The sequence below is a fragment of the Bombyx mori genome, chromosome 8, assembly GCF_030269925.1.
Source record: "Bombyx mori chromosome 8, ASM3026992v2".
Lineage (NCBI taxonomy): Eukaryota > Metazoa > Arthropoda > Insecta > Lepidoptera > Bombycidae > Bombyx > Bombyx mori.
In genome coordinates, this window is record NC_085114.1 from 15,450,575 (window position 1) to 15,470,438 (window position 19,864).

General features: G+C 35.2%; 2 protein-coding genes and 1 non-coding gene across 8 annotated transcripts in view; all 3 read left to right on the top strand.

The window, feature by feature from the left end:
• The window catches only part of Br-c (broad-complex), a 182,779-nt gene extending 174,060 nt beyond the window's left edge, over positions 1-8,719 (top strand). For all 6 annotated transcript variants that reach the window (XM_021346252.3, XM_021346254.3, XM_021346253.3 and 3 more), the window contains one exon: positions 22-8,719. In XM_021346252.3, coding sequence (XP_021201927.1) covers positions 22-371 — 350 coding nt within the window. In that variant the 3' untranslated portion in view covers positions 372-8,719. The remainder of the gene's footprint in view (positions 1-21) is intronic.
• A 558-nt stretch (positions 8,720-9,277) lies between these two features.
• Positions 9,278-9,381, top strand: Mir3251 (microRNA mir-3251). Its single transcript, NR_107536.1, has one exon. It is a non-coding gene; the product is annotated as a microRNA mir-3251 (primary transcript).
• An 850-nt stretch (positions 9,382-10,231) lies between these two features.
• LOC101739012 (DEAD box protein 52 homolog) lies at positions 10,232-19,864 on the top strand. Its single transcript, XM_004923612.4, has 12 exons — positions 10,232-10,518; positions 11,022-11,258; positions 12,115-12,300; positions 12,697-12,949; positions 13,571-13,643; positions 14,152-14,361; positions 14,867-14,979; positions 16,005-16,105; positions 16,805-16,950; positions 17,528-17,608; positions 18,403-18,546; positions 19,626-19,864. Exons 1-12 carry the CDS (start codon positions 10,441-10,443, stop codon positions 19,831-19,833), a joined length of 1,830 nt encoding a protein of 609 aa, XP_004923669.2. The 5' UTR covers positions 10,232-10,440; the 3' UTR covers positions 19,834-19,864.

Below are 19,864 nucleotides of genomic sequence, written 5' to 3' on the forward strand. Positions count from 1 at the left end.
CGAGTTAATTTCGGTTTGCAGCTGTACCGCCCCTCCGTATGCCCCCGCCCACAGCCGGCGGCATCAACGAGCCCCAGGAGTGTCCGTACTGCCGCAGGACATTCTCTTGTTATTACTCGTTGAAACGACACTTCCAAGACAAGCACGAGCAGTCCGACACGCTGTACGTGTGCGAGTTCTGCCACCGGAGGTACAGGACCAAGAACTCGCTGACCACGCACAAGAGTCTGCAGCACCGCGGCTCCAGCGGCATGCTGAAGCGGCTGCTGAAGACGTCGGCGCTGCACAGCGCGCTGGCCCCGGCGCCGCACCACCTGTTCGACCTCGGCGCCGGCGACCACGCGCCGCAGCTGCCGCCCGGCCTCCAATGACCGCAGACGACGGCTTGAACCGGTGCCTACCCTCCGCGCGCCGAGCGTGTCCCGTCGTCGGCGGCCGGACACGCACGGCGAGCGGGCCCGACGCGGACTCGACACGGACACCATCCTCCATGTGCAATATAAACGGACTATGCCAAAACAATGCAGGAATACGCCGCATTTTATGGTTATTCGTATTATAATTAGTAAAATATTGACGTTAGGTTTAAAGTTACGTAAACAGTATTGTCGCCCGCGGCCGGTAGAGGTCGCTTAGTGTACGCTTCGAGGAACGGACTCCGCTTCGTGGCGAATGTTACATTACGGTGTAAGTGACGGCGTCTCCCATTGGGGACGTCCGGACAGTGTTCAATGTGACAATGTAATCCAGAGCAATACTAAAGTATTAATATTTCTAGTACTGCCAAATTTTATGCCAACTGTATTCTAAAGAGAACGTATGCATTTTTTAAATCACTTTTCGATAAATGTCTAGTGTCAAATTAGATTCGGTAACTGTACAAAAGATTAAACGTACAAATTTTAAACAGTATAAATATTAAAAGAACAAAGAAAATATTTTTTAATGTAACTTTTTTCGGAATGCCAAAATTAAATTTACATATAAAATAATTAAAGAAAAAAAAAACAGATTATTTAGGAATTAATTATCAAAAACCCTTTAGATTAATGAAAATGTTGAATGTTGATTGAAATAAAATAAATTAAAAATAATATATTATTAAAGACTTCTTAGAATCTGATTTCGAGAGTACAAAAAAAGTTTTTATTGAACAATAATAATAATATACTTATTGTACGTGCGTTTGGCTTCAATAAAACTATCATAATCGTTGTATAAGTAGCCGTGCCTTCGTTCGTCTTCATGCTATTAAAATTATATTGAAAGAACTATTTGATGTGTATTGGATTGCGGCTGACGGGTCTGGTGGCGAACGAATTCTGACAGATGACGTTTCGAAAATGATATATTTAGGGATGCCAGCCTCCGGCGACTCCCCAGAATACAGGGTTCCGAGTGAGTGGCAGTTGCATAGGCAATAGAGGCGCCTGTGAGCCTAACGTGGGTCTTCGAAAAGCGGTTCGTCGATCGTATACGTGTGCATGATTTCAAATCATGAAACATTAAAAAAATAATTAAAAAATTAATATAATCATTTCTTCTGTGTAAAAAATAAGTAGTTATTTAGGGTATTAATTAATAGAATTATTATGATTATTATTATTATTATTGTAATATGTATCCATTTTCGGAATTCTCTCTATCTCTTTACGAGTGTATAGTGGTTCTTATTTAAATATTGACCAACGTAGCAGACGTCTCTTTAATGAAAATTTATTAGATTATTATTATTATTATTATTAAAGTAATTATTATTATTCTCAAAAAGATAGAATTACTTTACCATAAGATGGCTGCAGATTGTTTTTTTTTTTTCATTTTATTGTAGGGAATTTGCTTGGACCGCAGTTTTTGTTTCAAAAAACTCCGTACATATCTGTTCAGGGTGACAGTAACAATTGAACAAAAAAAAGGAGATATCCATAGACTCTCACATATCACAAACTAAAAATACAAATATCATATTATTTTCTTTTATAAAAAAAAGGATTCACACAGTGATATTTCACAAAGCCAAAGAAATATGGGGATGCAATGCATTTATTTGATACAAATTGTTGTAAAGCATCAAAGAATATCTATCAGACACTATAATGACATAGTGCCATATCAAAATTGAATATAATCTCAATAATACCCGTACATGCATACATATCTAAGCACTGAAAGTGAAATTGTATAAGAAATAAGTAAAATAATATACATACATAAATGAACAAAATAATTATTAAAAAAAATGGCATAACATCATCCCCAATGCCCAAATTTACCTCCATATTTTATACCTCAATGGACACGTCACACAATACAGACTGTTTGATATTTTTGTTAGGAAATATAGTTTAAAAAAAAAAACGACATAACAATTTTTTGCCTGAGCTTACAAAGGTAAAAGCAAGCGGGTAGTTTAAATATTGTATATATTTAACTTAGTTATAACATGATACATTGTCGTGGCATTTTTATTTTTCGATAATTTATGTATGTACGTCGCGTGATATTAACAAAAAAAAATAAAGTAATAATAATAATAGAATAGAACGATATGAAAGCATTAATATAAACTTTTCAAGAGACAAGAACATTTTAATATGAAGCGGAATAACGCGATTTTACTTTTTAAATTGACATTATCAGTACTGGCTGATGTTTCCCCAATCAGCAGGCATTACTCGAAGTTTAATTTATTTATTAATCTCGCATTTATTTAATTACGAGTTCACGCCTAGTCGTGACCATGAAAACTGAAAAGGATTTGTATATAGCAAAGTGAGATAAACGCGAGCTTAAGACGACAAAGTCATTGACTGGAACTGTCGCTTCGAGAGCTTCAAAGTTGTTATTTGACCCTACGAATAAATAGATTATTAATTCGTAGATTAGACCTATAGAAAGAACGGAGTTCACAACAATACAAAATACAGCTTAAATACATCCAATACAATAAAGGGACAAGAGGTTATGTCAGTAAAGGTTAAAATTTAACGAAGTACTTGAGTTATAGAATTATTTGATTATTCTTTAATGTACACAGAAAAAAAAACATATCACAAAAGGAACAAATTTTAGTTTTGTGTACAAAGGGACTTAACTCATGATTTGTACAATAAACTTTACATCGCTTTATCGTACAAATCAGTAAGGTACATAGCAGAAACTTATTATGATTAAATAAAATAGCTAATAATTAAACAGACACGCAGCAACCTGGAAGCTATTTCAGTCTCTGATAACGGTGGTAGCAATTTGTGAGTCTGCCATATTAAGGTCCTTTAGTAACACTAAGCAATCATGTATGAGACTTCGATGTCGTATCTTAAAATGGCTCGGAATCATGGCGCAGGCTTATGCGCTGTCTACTGACTCCAGAATCCACTTAATATGGAGGGTAGTCGCCTTGTCTTCGACTGTAATAAGCCTCCATATTTAAGTCCATCAAGGAAATAGCTACTGATTAACCTTTCTGTTCACAATGAACTCGGGACAAGTGTTGCAATGTCAAGTACATTAAAAAGTAAAATCGCGTTAGATACATGTTAGAGTCACACTTTAAGATAAAATAAAATATGATGGTATAGTTTTTTTTTTTTTAATTTCTATAAATAGTGAAGCTTAGGGATAATTAAATACAATCTTAAAGTTTGTTTATTGTTTTCGCTGTAAATTATAATTTGGCTGTTTAATTTGAGCTTAATTGTTAAATTCGTTGAAAATGGAAGGAAATTTTCCCACCTTTGTTGGTTTTTTTTTTTTTTTTCAAAATTTTTGATCTCAGGCAAGAGCTGCGAAATACATCAATATAGGGGACAGCCTTCGGTGATTGTTATTAGGTCTTACTAATGTATAGAACGTGTTAGTTTTTATTTTACGTGTCGGCAACTTTTTGTTTAGGTATGTTTTTTTTTTTCAAATTCGAAATTACAGCAGCGAAATCAATAATTTTCGAAAGTATGTATCGCAATGTATACCAAAATAAAATGCATTTTTATATAAATCGTAAGTTTAAAGTGAGAATTTTTTTTTTTAAATATAAAATACTTTTTTTTAATGCATTCTGAATATTACGCAGATTATGTTTCGGAATTTCTTCGCCAGCTTCTTTAATAATTAACTTCGAACTGACTGTGTTATTAACTAGTGTTGTACAAATATAATTCAGCTAACGTGTTGCCTTCGATACAGTACAACTATTCAATAGACAATAGTTTATAAATTTAATGTAATTCTAGCTACTTTAACGACAAACGGGAAAGATAATACTTAGCCAAACGAAATTAACGTAAATTCGATAAATGAAATAAATAAATACCTTTAAAATATACAAGATACAATACAGAAATACCTCATTTAATATGAAAAAAAAAAAAATAAAGTTTAAATATTTTTCAGGCATATATTATATACCTAGTTAAATAATGTTAAGCTGTTAATATAAAACTACGCTGTTTGGTATTCTGTTTAACATCGCTAATGACGTTTTAAATTATTTTTCGCAAATGGCAACAAATTAAAATTCACATACGGTCTACTTTTTACAATTTAATTCGAAACAATATTATGTAAAATTATTTAATAATTATTTACAGATAATTAAACTGAAACCCCCGGAAACTGATCCGTCTCAAGATATTAATAGTGGTAAATGAATAAATATACTATCTTATACTTAAACTCCAATGTTCTCGATTACGAAAAAATAAGACGAAGTTCACAAAATAAATTCACAAAATAAAACATAAAATAAAATATTTATTTATCTATGAACAGAAACATTTTCTTAGAAAAAAAAAAAAGGAAATGTTTTGTTTTTTTTTTCACTTTCACAAGTATTACCTCCAATATTATTAAGTATTACCGTCGTTATATCTTTTTTTTTTAATGTATTAACGAAATAAATATGTAGAATTTAAATCAGGGACTTGTCCGTCAAACGGGCGGACCACAGTTCTACCTACCACACCGCAAAGTTAACTGTATGTCAGTGGTTTTTATATTATATATAAACATAGTTGGCGCGCGCGGTTCTGTGCGCGTTTTAGAAATTATACTTCTCTTGCGCTAAAAAAAAAATCATTACATAGCCCTTAAATTAAAAACATCTCTCGTTTTTTTTACAATCAACAGTTTCCGGTACTTAATAAATCTCTATAGTAAATTGACCATCGAGATTTTGAATACTAAAAAAATATATTTTCGAACGTAATGTATGAAAAAATTCAAAGGGTTATCCGAACTAAAAATCTACACCAACATTTTTATCTGTGCTAGGGCTGTACACGTGTCAAAAGAAGTATAAGTTCAGTGAAATACATTATTATATACTGTAAAGTTCAAATTTATTATAATTGTTACATAGTTTATTCACATACATACGCTTCTTCTGCATATAAAGAACGAGAACGCTTATTATCTCGCTTGCACGCGAGTCGAGCGAGCAGACAGGTCGACTGAACCAGATTAGCATAGAATGAATAGGGTTGCGGTATTTTATTCTTTCATTAACTATAGTTTTGATTGATTAAAACGTAGCTTAAGATGTTTGTACTTTGCAGCAGAATAACAACAGAAGAAAAAAAAAGTCAATGCACACTGGTTCTTTTGGCCATAGAGACGATCCCGTACTTTGTCTGCAAAAGCAGTAAATTATTTTGTTGTAACCTTTCACAATAAAAATGCAATAGTTTCAGCGGACTTATTTTGATTTTAGAGTACAATTGTTCAATGTTTTATTAAATTGACTCGATCGAGATCGTAATATGTCCGTGCCCAGTTCATGCCATAGTCCTGTTTTTATTATTGAAATAATTTAATAGTTCGATCGGGAATTCACTGTCGTTGGAAATGTCGAATAAATAAACTCTTCTAGAAATATATATCGAAGGATGACATAGCTCTACTAGCTCTATTGTTAACAAAATGGCGCCTAACTTTTTTTCCACGGAAGTACCTACTCAATGTGCGAAGGAAACTAAGTAAGTATTTTTTTTATTTAAGCTACAAATTCTAACAAGTGCAATATCATATATTCGATATATATGCGAAGAGTTTGTTATATTAAATCGATATTAATATATCAACGCCGATAGCTTTAATATTAATATTGTAAATTATATAAACCGTATCTTCCAGTTAATATAATTAATTATTATACATTTAGAACAATAGTTTTCAATCTACCACAATACCTCAGTATCATAGATTATATAATATGTAATATAATTAAGATACATTCAAACAATAAAAGCAGATTTTTCGTTTTTTTACGGCCAAAATTGAAATAGGTTATATTTCAAATAAATCGATTTATTTTTTTCAATTCTACACAATATCTAGTCCTATTTTTGTTTTTAAAAGATCGAAAAATCTGCTCATGAACTACACTTTATAAGTGTAGTTTCCGTAAACTCAAAGTGCACTTACTTAAATAAAAATAAATATATTATGTAGTTTTTTAGATTTCCCGATCGAACGAGACCGTTTTTATCAGCTCCTTTTACAGTACATAAATAAATAGATATTTACAAATAATTATACACGTATGACATACAATATGACAGTTATTAGATTATACAAATAAAAATAGGTATAGCGGGATGATTTTGCTACAGCGCGCCATCTTTCTTTCCTTTCCTGTCTTTTTTTTTTTAATTATAACCAAATGTCGATTTGCTCAAATTTTTCTCCAAAGTGTAATAGTACATTGGCAATGTTTTTGGCAAAATCGCTCCGCCGTCTCTTGTTACGGTTGAATGACCCGATTTTATACAGACAGAAATATTTTTTTACGAAATCTATAAGAATGAGAAACGTTTTATGAATGAACAAGTTATTTAAGCGGCAATTTTTATTCTAATATTTCTGTACAATATATTTTTGCTGACACACTTAGGTTTAAGATTTTTTCTTTTTTTTTTTAATTTTTCATAATTTAATTTGTATGCACGATCTGCGTTTTATTAGCAACTTTTTTTTCTTATAAGCTAGCGTCTAAATGGTGCGTGCTCGCGATACATAGTCATTTCACTAAAAATAAATTAAAATTTTTAAATTAATATATTATAGAATTTAATTTATTCAAAAGCTCTGAGAATTTTTACTACTTAGTCGTGAGCAGGTATCATGCGAGACAAATTATTAAGCCTAAACTTATTATTGTGTTACTAATTCGTAATGGTTATAATTTGCCATCGTTGATCAAAGAAATACGTGTTAATACATTTAGTTGAGTTTCGTTATACTTTTATAGACGTAACGGGTGGGTTTAGGGCGAGGAATGTAAAAAAAAATGTTTAAAATAGTATTGCGTAACGATTGGTATTAAGATTTAGGCGTGGTTGGGCCCGTAGGTCCGTAGGCTTTCTTGAAAAATATATTGTTGTAATTTTTAACATCTTATTAAGTCGGTAAAGAAACTTAAAGTACTATTGTTGTAGGTACGAAGTGAGTTATTATTGTTTTAGTCACTGTTTACGGATATTAATGCCGAAATAATTCATAAGATCGGAAGAAACACGTGGCGCCATCTATACGCCACAACTGGAAACATTTGAATCGCATCAACAAAATCATAAGGACTTATGATGACAGCGGAGAGAAATACCTTCTGTTTGTTTGTCCATTGTTCCATTTATCCTGTGTATTAGAAATATCCACATTTCGTCATTTCCGCGATCGATGCCCAATTAAATTACAAATTTGAAAACGTTGTAGCGCGTTAAAAATTATAATAAAATCTTCGTTTTTTGTGTGTCTATTGGTGTAAGACAATGTAATAACATTGAGGTAATTGCAATGTCTACGTGCACACGGCTTAAGTTATATCTAAGATAAATCGTATCGTGGGCTATCAACAAAACACACAAGGTCAGTCTGTAAATTCTTGTAGAAGGCATCTGTTCAGCAGGAGACGTCTTTCTGAGACTGAAAATTAATTTGGTATTTTATCTAAATTGTTACCTACGTAAACTTAATATTCAGTGATTAAAACAATCATGTACTATACTTGTTTTGATGTTGTTTATATAAATGTGATTAAGGAATCAATTCGGGTTGACCATCGCATCGATTTTAATTGTAGGAATTTGACATCCCTAGTGAAACTCAATATCAAAATAAAATAAAGATTATTTTATTGAGAAACAATTGTCGAATGAATCTATATAAAGGATCCATGTTTATCGATAATCCATGTTTTTTTTAAGGAATTTTATGACCTGGTAACTAATACCTATAAGTCATATCTTGATAATCCGTGTTTGGATAATGTCAACTTAAATTATGCACGTATTATTATACATACAACAGATGTCAAATTTCAACATAAATTGTTTACGGGGTGACTGACCATTGCAACAAAAATGAATAATGAACTGCTAAAGCAACTTGATTGTTACAAAAGTTACTAAAATCATTTGTTTGTTTGTTTGTTTGTTTGATAACAATCAAATTGAAGGTTATTTTGAGATAAAAGACGTTAAATTTGAAAGGTTTCGTCACCTCCGACATCGCTGGTAGGTTACATATCAATTTAGTCGGAAAACTTAGTACTATAAGTATCTTTGAATCTGGCTCATCGAAACTTGCTTGTTTGAAAGCTGTCTTAGTTTTTTCATAAAAAACGGAAGATGAATGTTTTTTCAAATTCTCATGGAATGTATAACAAGTTGGATGTAAAAGTATAAAATAAACTCGCAGTGATTCCATTGATGATGTCTTATTTGAGTATTGTTTTATTTTGACTTCCCCTCGACTTTCCTTTATAACTTTGATATCGTGTTTTGACCAATCACAAAATTTGATGGGTGTACTAGTTCATCAGAATCCGCGTTTGGGATGGTATGGACATGTGTTGAGACGAATTGAAAATGAGGTGGGTAAAAGACTGTTAACTAAGAGTGTGAAAGGATATAGAGAAAGAAGTAGACCTAAGAAGAAATGGATGGATTACGTGACGATATGTGTAAGAGAGGAGTGAGCGAAGAAGTTGTATATGATGGAGGAGTATGGAAGGAGAAAACATGCTCCGCCGACCCCAGGTGACTGGGAGAAGGGCAGGAGAAGATGAAGATGACTATTGAATCAGAATGTAGACTGACACAGGACTTGGTAGGAAAAATCTAGATGCACAGACCCACACGCTCCACCTGGAAGCTATCGGAGCATATAAAACCGTGAAAACAGCGTGAGTTGTGAAGTCAAATCCACTAAAGACGTGGTTAGTGTTTCTCAAAACTTTAATTGCTACAGTTAGTACCTACACCTCAACATCTCAGTACCTCTTCGCACGTTTCCAGACTGGTTTCTTCTAAGGAGCCATTTATATATTCACTTATATGCTCTTCCATAAGCTAGAAGCAGTTAGTCAGATAGTTGCCAGATCACCCAATTTAAAGAATCCATACGATTTTGACAAAGCGAATGTAATACTGACATACTAGTTAGGAGTTTCCTAAATTAGTTTTGCATTAGTTAGTTGAATTCGCATACTCAAGTAACGCCTCAATAATTCCCATAAGTTATTTCGTATTATCTTACCTGACACGTCCGGTGCAGTCTGATCATAAATCTACTTCATACTATAACAAATACTTTATACCATATTATATATAATTCTTTTAAATTTGGGCGGTCCATTACATTTGGTACACGACAAATATTATTTCAGATTTTGTCAAAAATAATTCGCTGGTTGGCGTAGTTTCTTTTGCTTGAAAAAAACGAATCATTTTTTTAAAGGGGTTTTATGACCTGGTAACTGAAACCATGTCTTATTTTAATTTATATTCTTATTTTTATGAAAAATGATAATATAGAGTGAAATGAAATGAAATGAGATATGATATGGGATGAAATATAATCTCAGTAAAATGGAGGTCATTTACTGAGATTTTTTCACTGGACTTTTTGGAGGATCCAGATAAGTTATATCCAGCGGCTGTGTTTCATTTTCCCACATTTGTGCACTTTTACAGATATTAAACAGTTAATAAACCACCTTTACTACACATTTAAATCTGAAGAAACACTGAATAGACAAAATAAAACAAATCACACAACTTCACTCCCCGCGTTTCCGCCAAAAAGTCCGAATAATTTAATGTTATTATAAAACATAGATAATAAAACACTTAGGTACCTACCTACTATTAATTGTGGACGTTATCCCATATCATCCATATCGCCTCATCTGATCTCAGTTGATTAATGTCTGAAATTATTCATCCTCATTTCATTTCACTCCATATTATCATATTTCATAAAAATATGAATATAATTAAAAATAAGACATGACCTAAAGGTCTCAGTTACCAGGTCATAAAATCTCTATAACAAAACTATTATTGTAGACAAAACGTCATGTCTTTCAACATCAACACGCTATGTTTCTAAACAAACTAAATCATTAAATCTACATAATAATATTATTAAGTTAATAAAATGGACGCATACGATATATTCAAGAAATTAACGAAAGGATTGTCATTTAAAAAACCTGTGTTGGGTGTTAAAAACAATGTAAGTCAATATAACCTCTTAGTTATGTTTACAACGTGAAATCCCTGGTTTTTACTTAATCTAGCCTAAACAGCGTTCTCTAGAAAATATAATATAATTTCTAGATTTTATTAAACTCTAGCGTATATTTCGTTAATTTAAGGTAAATCATGTTCTACAAATGTGGTACTTTTGACTTTCAAGCTAAGTTTATGGTTATAATCAAATTATTCTAAATAGAAAAAGTAAAAAAACACTAAAATTAAGATTCCAAAATGTTTACAGTATATTTTAGTTAAGACCAATCGTGTCACTAATGAATTTCAAGCAATATGAAGATCCTAGTATTGTCATACAATCAATCGATGTTTTAAACTACAATCCAATTCAATTTCAATCCAAATTATTAATTATCATGCACGAATACAATTTTGATTTATGCCTTATGGTATCTTAATGTAATTATTCATTGACCACGTTATGTAAACAACCAATTGTCTAATAATATTTAAATACCTAAACAGCAACAGAAAACTAAACAGGAGACCTTAAAACAAGAAATTGAAATCAAGAAGGAAGAATTGAGCGACTTTGAAGATGTTGCGGAAATTGAGAATGATTTGGAAAACTCCCAACCAAGTTCTGGAAGCGAGGAAGAAGAATTGGAGCTAGTTGATGGTGTTAAAGTTGGTAAAAAAAAGCGGGGAAAGAAAAAGAAGGAAATAACCGAAGATTTAAAGAAGAAACTGTTACAAGAGGAGGTTTGTAATTGATAAATGAAATCTAAGATATTAGCAGTAAAAATTTTCATTTCTTTTAAAAAAAAAGATCTTGTATGACATTATGTTTACTAATTTTATTTAGTGAATTATGAACTTAAGCAAACATGTTGGATAACAAGTCAGTTCACTGTGTGTCTATTTTTAAACAATCTGTTATTCTTTTTATTAAAAGGAAAACAAATACCCTTACTAATACACTATATATGATAACTTTATGTGCTCTAGATTGTTTGTTCAATATGAGATTCAAGGTTTCAAATAAATTCTCAAATTTAAAACAAAATAGTTAATCAACGGCTGAGTTTCATTTGTTTCCTGTATAGTGCACAAAATAAGGTGATATTAATTATTATTTTCTAAGACACTAATATTTATTTATTTATTTTATTTATTTATTTTATTAGGCTCACAATACACATCACAAGCCAAAGATACATAAAAACACACAAATAAAAAGAAACAAAATCTGGCTTGCAGCATAAGTTATGTGCGCACGACAAAACAAGACATACAGTGCTGAATTTGTACAACAACGTTCCTTACAATTACTACAAAACAACACGATAACGAAAATTAATCTAACGTATAATGTAAGGGAAAAAAATTTTATTCACAATATACTATATTAAACAATTACATTAACCTACCTATTAATAACGTGGAGGATGCCCTTGAACATTTTTCTAAACGTAACTAACCTACAAGTAAAAATATGTAACTCAGGTGACGACCTTGCCAGTTCGTTATAGGTACAACACATTCGGGGAATGGGATTATAGTAAGATATATTGTTATAATATTGAAGCTATCATGGATTTCATTTGTTTGATTGCAGGAAAATCGTTTTCGTAATGAACATGGTATCAAAGCAGTCGGCCGACACATACCACCAGCACTAAAAGACTTTTCGGACTTGACTGTCCGTTACAATGTTCCACAGGCTCTTGTTGATACAGTCACCCAGTGTGGATACAGTGAACCCACTCCAGTTCAACGTCAAGCAATGGCTTGCATGTTGGAGGTAGGTATTTTGTGTTTAACAGATAGTTTGCCTTAAATAGATCATAGCAAAACCAATGGAGGCTTACTAAAAAATAAACTAAACTTGAAAATGTATCATGAATAACATTTTCAAAGTTTCTACTATAAAGCAAAAAATAAACCTTAGTGACCTGGAGAGTAATGAAACTTATTTAAATAATTCACATTCCACCTGGTGATAAGTGGTTATCGCAGCACATACACATTAGAATGAAATGCTGTCACTTACCTTGAGGCGTGAGGTCCAAATCTCCCTTGTATTGTACAGTGACCATCTCGCTCTTTAAAACAGAATGCAAAACTCCATTTCTTTTATCAAAATCAAAAACTTTTCATTGATTTGAGTAATTGATTGTTAACAAAATATTGTTTTCAGGACCGTCAAATAGTAGCATGCGCTCCTACGGGGTCGGGTAAAACTGCCGCGTTTATCGTACCCCTCCTTCATACATTAGGAACGCACCAAGGCGGTCCTAGAGCCCTAATACTGTGCCCTACTAGGGAACTGGCTCATCAAATATACAGGGAGGCCCTACGGCTGAGTGCCTCAACTCAACTTAGAGTTACAGTTGTGAAGAATTTGAAAGAAAGTAAAGTTAAAGAACGCGAAGCTACCTTCCGGAAAAGCGGTCAGTGTTACTAATTTTTACTAGTGGTCAAGTGTCTTGTGACGCTGCATGGGTGTGTAAGCCATTATACACCTAATGGATTTCAGACACAGATCACCTTTTTGCATTAAATGTGTACAATTTCCAAAAATATTCAAAATTGAGTTAATATGCGGAATCATTTGGTAACACCAGTATTTTTCTCATAAATACTGTCAAAAGAGCGTAGTTTTGTTTTCGTTTTTTTTTTTTTAGTTTTCTTATGTTTTGACTACTATAAAAGACAGATAGTGTAACTGGTAAAAAATAAATGTTGCAAAAATGATTAATATTAAAAATATCACGTCATGTTAAACTTTTAAAACACTCCTGTAAAATTAGTAAGTTTCGAGATTATACAGTTTTAATACCAGAGGACGAGATGTCTTTGGGCTCGGGTAACTACTTGACATGAGGTGGCCTGTCAACTCATATGTGCAGAATATTCTTTTTAATGACAGTCAAAAAAATTTATTTATTATAAAAAAAAGAACACAATATTCCTAACCTAAAAGTACATGTTATTATCCACAACATGCTTCGTCAGATTACAGAAATAATTCTTTTTAATTGTGTTTAAAATTGAACTTTGTCTAATTACAGATATAGTTATAAGTACACCAAATCGACTCTGCTATCTACTGAATCAAGATCAAGTTAATATTTCTTTAGAGAAGTGAGTTTCATACATATACTCAATTTTGATAGACTTCTTTGTTGTGGTGACCCCGCACTGGCCTGGTGTTAATTAAGGATCTTTGTGTGTTCGGGTCTTGCAGTATTTATTCTTGTCTTGTATGTCACAACAAAATCCTTGCTGTTAGTTGCTAAATGTGATACATATCAATGAAAAGGAACATGTAACCAACAGACGTTAGTTCATAGACATCAACAACTGAAGTAACATCCTTGGTAACAACAAGATTGGTGGCAGCAACCTGGTCAGAGTTGACGTCCCATTGGTAACTGCTGCTGTAATAGATGACAGTCGTTGTGCCAGTTTAATTCTTGTTACGTTATGTAATTGTTTTATCCAGGAAGTCGTTACTGAACTCACAATCAGCACTCGATACGGACATATGATCTGCTAAGATATGACGGTTTTCATAATATTTTGAAGTTATCTTCCCAAATAAATACCATATGACAGTTTAAAATCTAACTAATTATTTTCCTCTCACCAGAGTACGCTGGCTTATAATCGACGAGGCCGACAAGCTGTTCGAGGGCTCCTCAGAGCAGGAATCCGACTTCAGGCAGCAGCTGGAGCAGATAATGTGCCGCTGTGGACCGAAACGCCTCATCGCCATGTTCAGCGCCACGCACACGCCGCCCGTCGCCCGCTGGAGCCGCCGCCACCTGCGCGGGCTCGTCAACGTCACCGTGGGACACAGGTGCGCGGGCGGTGGGAAGCTTTGAAAGCTCCTTTACTTTTTTTTTACTACTATTCCAACTACGTCCAGACGGGTGTAGGTGAGCTCACGGGCTCAACCTGAGAGAACTTGTTAACATTAGCCCCAACAAGAGCAGGGCTTCCCAGAATGCTTTTTGCTGGTGGTAGGACCTCTTGTGAGTCCGCACGGATAGGTACCACCGCCCTGCCTATTTCTGCCGTGAAGCAATAATGCGTTTCGGTTTGAAGGGTGGGGCAGCCGTTGTAGCTATACTGAGACCTTAGAACTTATATCTCAAGGTGGGTGGCGGCTATTGCGTTGTAGATGTCTATGGGCTCCAGTAACCAGTTAACACCGGGTGGGCTAGGTGTGAGATCGTCCACCCAACTAAGAAAAAAAATGTACCTTCGGAACACAAGCAATACATTGAGCGAATCCGGCGAGAAACTCAATGGGCTCGCCTTTACCGCAAACCCACAAGTCTTCAGGTCTCGTTACGTTCCAGGAACGCTGCGACGAGCCTGGTGGAGCAGCAGCTGCTGTACTGCGGCAACGAGGATGGCAAGCTGGTGGCGTTCCGGCAGCTCGTGCAGCAAGGACTCAAGCCCCCCGTACTAGGTGGGTCACGTACATTTCGTAAAACAAGTGAATTGGACTGCATCTAGCAGTGCCATCTCAGGCCACCGGGTCTGCTTGGTGACTACCATCATACTGTCAATATCTTCGGCAAAACAAGTGTTCGTTTAGCTCTAAGACAGGAACAAAATTGTATTAAGAATATATGAAGAAACTAATAATTATTTCATTCCTAAAAAGTGGTATCCATATTTGACAACATTTTTTTTAATTGCCTTTGTAGGCAGACGAGCATACGAACCACCTGATGGTGAGTGGTTACCGTCGCCCAATGACTTCAGCAATTCCAGGGCAGAGCCAAGCCGCTGCCTATATGTCGAAAGGTACCGAGCTTCCCTACCTATTCGCTGGTAGCTTAGTGGGTAGTCGGAAGTCGGAATCAAACTGAGAGAATTTGAACTAGCAAGAGCAGTGATTCTATCTCAGAATCTACCACTGGGAAGATCCGGAGAGAAACTCAGTGGGTCGTGTATATGAACTAGGTTACATGTACAATTCTTGTATATGAAATACATTAGCTGAAAGTCTCCAAGCGCCATCTGTAGTGCGTACTGTAATAAAAACCTTTCTAATTAATGCTGCTACTGAATGAAGCCCCCGATCCATTAACGGTACTTTAGGTACCTCAAGCACCGGTCACCGTCCTCGCCGATTAACCCATAGACACAGACAGCCCACTGAGTTTCTCGCCGGATCTTCTCAGTGGGTCGCGTTTCCGATCCGGTGGTAGATTCTGCCAAGCACTGCTCTTGCTAGGGCCAGTGTTAGCAACACTCTGGCTTGAGCCCCGTGAGCTCACCTACACGTTAGAGCGAAGCTGAAATAGCCTCTCAAGGCTATCAGTATAGGTAGGGAAAAAAAAATAATTTTCAATAAACAAGTAAAATGTTCAACAAATGTTCATTTCTATAGAGGATGTATTGGTACCAGTTCCCTGTGCCGAAACAAGAATAAATTAAATTAGTTATTATTATTTTTAAAGTACGGTTTAAATATTTTGTTTCCAGTCTTCGTACAAAGTAAAGATCGCGCGAAACAATTGTTCAAGGAACTCATATATGACGGCATCAACGTGGACGTCATACACGCAGACAGGACTCAGGCTCAGGTACGGGCGAGGAACCCACACCCAACCCACACTGCTAGTTTCTTTGTTTTGTTAAGACAAGCAAAGGAAATGTAGCCTATAAATCCTAGCTTTTAATATTTTAAAATCAGTCTTTCTTAGTTTTTTACACGGCAAAACTATAAGGCTAAATCTTCAAATCAAATCAAATCAAAATAAGTTATTTAACATAGATGAAAGTACACACTTGTTGAACGTCAAAAAGAATTACCGCCAATTCCCAAAAACTGACCCCTTGGATTTTTTTAAATATTCATTCTTTCTTCTTAAAATAAGTATTTTTAAATTTCATCTTGGCAATACAATATTCAAATGTATTAAGACAAAATTAATTCAGAAATAAATGATATTATAAAGATATATCACTTACCTGCGTATTCATTCGGTAAAAATGTAAGCGGTAATTCAGCAAAATCGTTGCACATATGTTAATTCCAAAACGTATCTTGAAATTTGTGTAATTGATGTGATTTCCACTATCGTATAGATTGTTGAAATTTTTTAGAATTACTGCCACGGGCTAAAAACTGGCTGTAAACGGATTGACAAAGAATAAATACCTCTCATTGGAGAGGTGATCATCTCCAATGAGAGGTATTTATTCTTTGTTATTAGAAATGGTTTCAATGTAAATAATTATTATTGAATGGGTTTTTAATGGAATAATAATATTTCTTTCAGCGAGACAACGTGGTCCGCAGCTTCCGCGTGGGACGTATATGGGTCCTGATCAGCACCGAACTGATGGGCCGCGGGATCGACTTCCGGGGAGTGAATCTGGTCATCAACTACGACTTCCCACCCTCAGCTATATCTTACGTACACAGGTGAGTTGCGTTCCAGCTTGTTCTAGCCGAAGAAGCCATTACACAGGAGTACTAAGACTTCGAATCTCTTGAGAAGGGTTGCAGCTTTCACTTTGTATTCAAGAAGTTATACTTCTTTGGGGTAATTGAATTGTTGACAAACTAATCATACCCAATATTTATAGCCAGACTAACGTCACCTCACGCCATATGACGTCGCGTCTTATACTTGAACAAAACTGTCCTAAAATCTTGATGAACAATCTTAACAATTAATTATATCGACGCTTGAAAGCAAACGTGACTAAGCGACAATAACTGTTTTGTAAATAAATGATAGGCAATAACCATATTCGATGCGCAAAAAATATATATTTCTAGTTCTATTAAAATCATTTCAATCCTACAGCTAGATTCGTTAAAATAGATTTTTTTTTCAGGTATTTCAACTTTGAATTAGTCTACTGTAAAGTTCACGCATTGTCGCTTAGTCACGTTTGCCTTTCAAGCATCGATATCTATGACTATAAACTGTGTTCCGACGCGCGTCTTAAGAAGTTCAACTTCGAGAACTACATAACAATGTCGTTGGTTGCAGGATCGGGCGTGCGGGCCGGGCCGGTCACAGGGGGAGGGCTGTGACGTTCTTCACGCAGGACGACGTCGTCAACTTGAGGAGGTTCGTATTGAGAAGAATCGACTGGACTTAATCGAGTCAGCAACGACGAGCCGGGGACGACCTTAACGACTTTTGTTATCTATACTTCTATACTAATATTATAAAGAAGAAAGATTTGTTTGTTTGTTTTGAATTTGGCTTCGAAACTACTGAACCGATTTGAAAAATTCTTTCACTGTTTGGAAGCTACACTATTCCCGAGTGACATAGGCTATAATATTTTTTGAAAAAAATTAGGGATCCTTACGAAAACTCCAATAATGTAACCCAATGTGTAAAAAAATTACCTAAAATATTCATTGCGTCGCGTGCCCTGCGAAAACTACTGATGATAAATTAAAATAATGTACTACGACTTTGTAGAGCACATTATTATTTACAAAAAGTGTCCCGGCAGCATATATCTAACTATTATAGTTATGCTGCAATAAGTGTTCTTTTATTAAAAAAACTAAAACAACTTCAAATATCGTTGAAGTTTTGTTAAAGTCCCGAGCGGAGCCGGAGCGGGCCGCTAGTTGCTTATAGGGTTGAACGTTGTAAAGGCTCATTGGGGTTCAGTGGTTACCGGGGCCCATGGACATCAACAAACGTCGCCATCTTGAGACATCAGTTCAGTCAGCAGAAATAGGCAGAGTGGTGGTACCTACCCATGCGGACTCACAAGACACCCTACAACTGTCAGGCCGTTATGCCATTACAGTACTCATAGATCGCTGACGGTAAATACTAGAGGAGATATTGGATGTGTCTTTCCTGCTATCTCATACCATCTGTCACGTTTTCCCCCGCAGCATCGCGTCGGTGATGAAGCAGTCCGGCTGCGAGGTCCCGGAGTACATGCTGAGGCTGAAGCAAGACTCCAACAAGCGAAAACGGCTGCTCAAGAAGGCTCCGCATCGAGATAAAATATCCACTATACTAGAGAAGCCGGTCAAGTGAGTGTGTGAGGGTTCAGTGGAGAACACCTTTTTTTTCCCTACCTAAGCTGATAGCCTTGAGAGGTTATATCAGCGAGCCCTTCGTCGCAAGCGACGGGTTCGACGAGAACGGTAACCGGGGGGAACACCTCAAGCAAACCGCGCTTATAACATACTAGCTGAGTCCCGCGGTGTTACCCGCGGTTATTGTCGTACTGCGGGTGAGCCGCGGGGTGAAGCTAATCTATAAGTTAAGCCTAAGTTACTCCTTATATCATCAGCTACCTATCAGTGAAAGTCTCGTCAAAATCGATCCAGTCGTTCTAGAGATTAGAACAAACAGACAGACAGACGAAAATTGCAAAAAATGTTATTTTAGTGTATACATATTCATATGCATGTAGTAAAAATTCGGCTATTTCAATATTGCAAACAGACACTCCAATTTTATTTATATGTATATATATATTTTATTGCTTAGATGGGTGGACGAGCTCACAGCCCACCTGGTGTTAAGTGGTTACTGGAGCCCATAGACACCTACAACATAAATGCGCCACCCACCTTGAGATATGAGTTCGAAGGTCTCAGTATAGTTACAACGGCTGTCCCACCCTTCAAACCGAAACGCATTACTGCTTCACGGCAGAAATAGGCAGGGCGGTGGAACCTACCCATGCGGACTCACAAGAGGTCCCACCACCAGTAATTACCTACGCAAATTATAATTTTATCATTTTTCATATTTTTCAAATTTTCCTACTGTTCATTATTAAACAATCGATATTACATTTTGTACTGACTCGGTGGAGCAGTACTTTGTGTCCCGGACAGCCGTACTGAGGGTCGTGGGTTCGATTCTCACATCAGACTAACATTCGTATGACCAGCAGGTTTTTTTACTCTATTTGCGAATACTAATTAAGGGCCGTATAAACTTGCGTGATTAATTCCCAGTTATTATTATTATTATTATTGTTTTGTGACGTCACTGTACTCAATCGCACGTAAATGTTAGAAGCATCTGTGACAATCTCTATCACAATACGACAAGTGGACACGTGAAACCATAACAATGAATATTTTATATTTTACAGAAGGAAATTAGAAGAAGGAAAGGATTCTAATGTAAATTCAAAAGATACAGAGAAGATAAAGAACGGTAAACACAAGAAGCAAAGGAAAATTGATGGAACAAAAGAAAATGGCGCTCGCAGAAGTACGAGCGAGAAGGAGAATAAAAGGAAAAAATTTAAAAAGAATAAAAAGATTAAATTAACCAAAAAACCTAAATCTGGAAGTTGATAATATAAATAAATGTACAATAGTCATTGAA

What these genes read in the sequence shown, in the direction of transcription:
- LOC101739012 (XM_004923612.4), top strand. Translation starts at nt 10,441, where the DNA reads ATGGACGCATACGATATATTCAAGAAATTAACGAAAGGATTGTCATTT. An exon ending in ACTCAAGCCCCCCGTACTAG is followed by an intron (nt 14,980 to 16,004) that starts GTGGGTCACGTA and finishes TTTTGTTTCCAG; the next exon opens with TCTTCGTACAAAGTAAAGAT. An exon ending in GACGTCGTCAACTTGAGGAG is followed by an intron (nt 17,609 to 18,402) that starts GTTCGTATTGAG and finishes TTTCCCCCGCAG; the next exon opens with CATCGCGTCGGTGATGAAGC.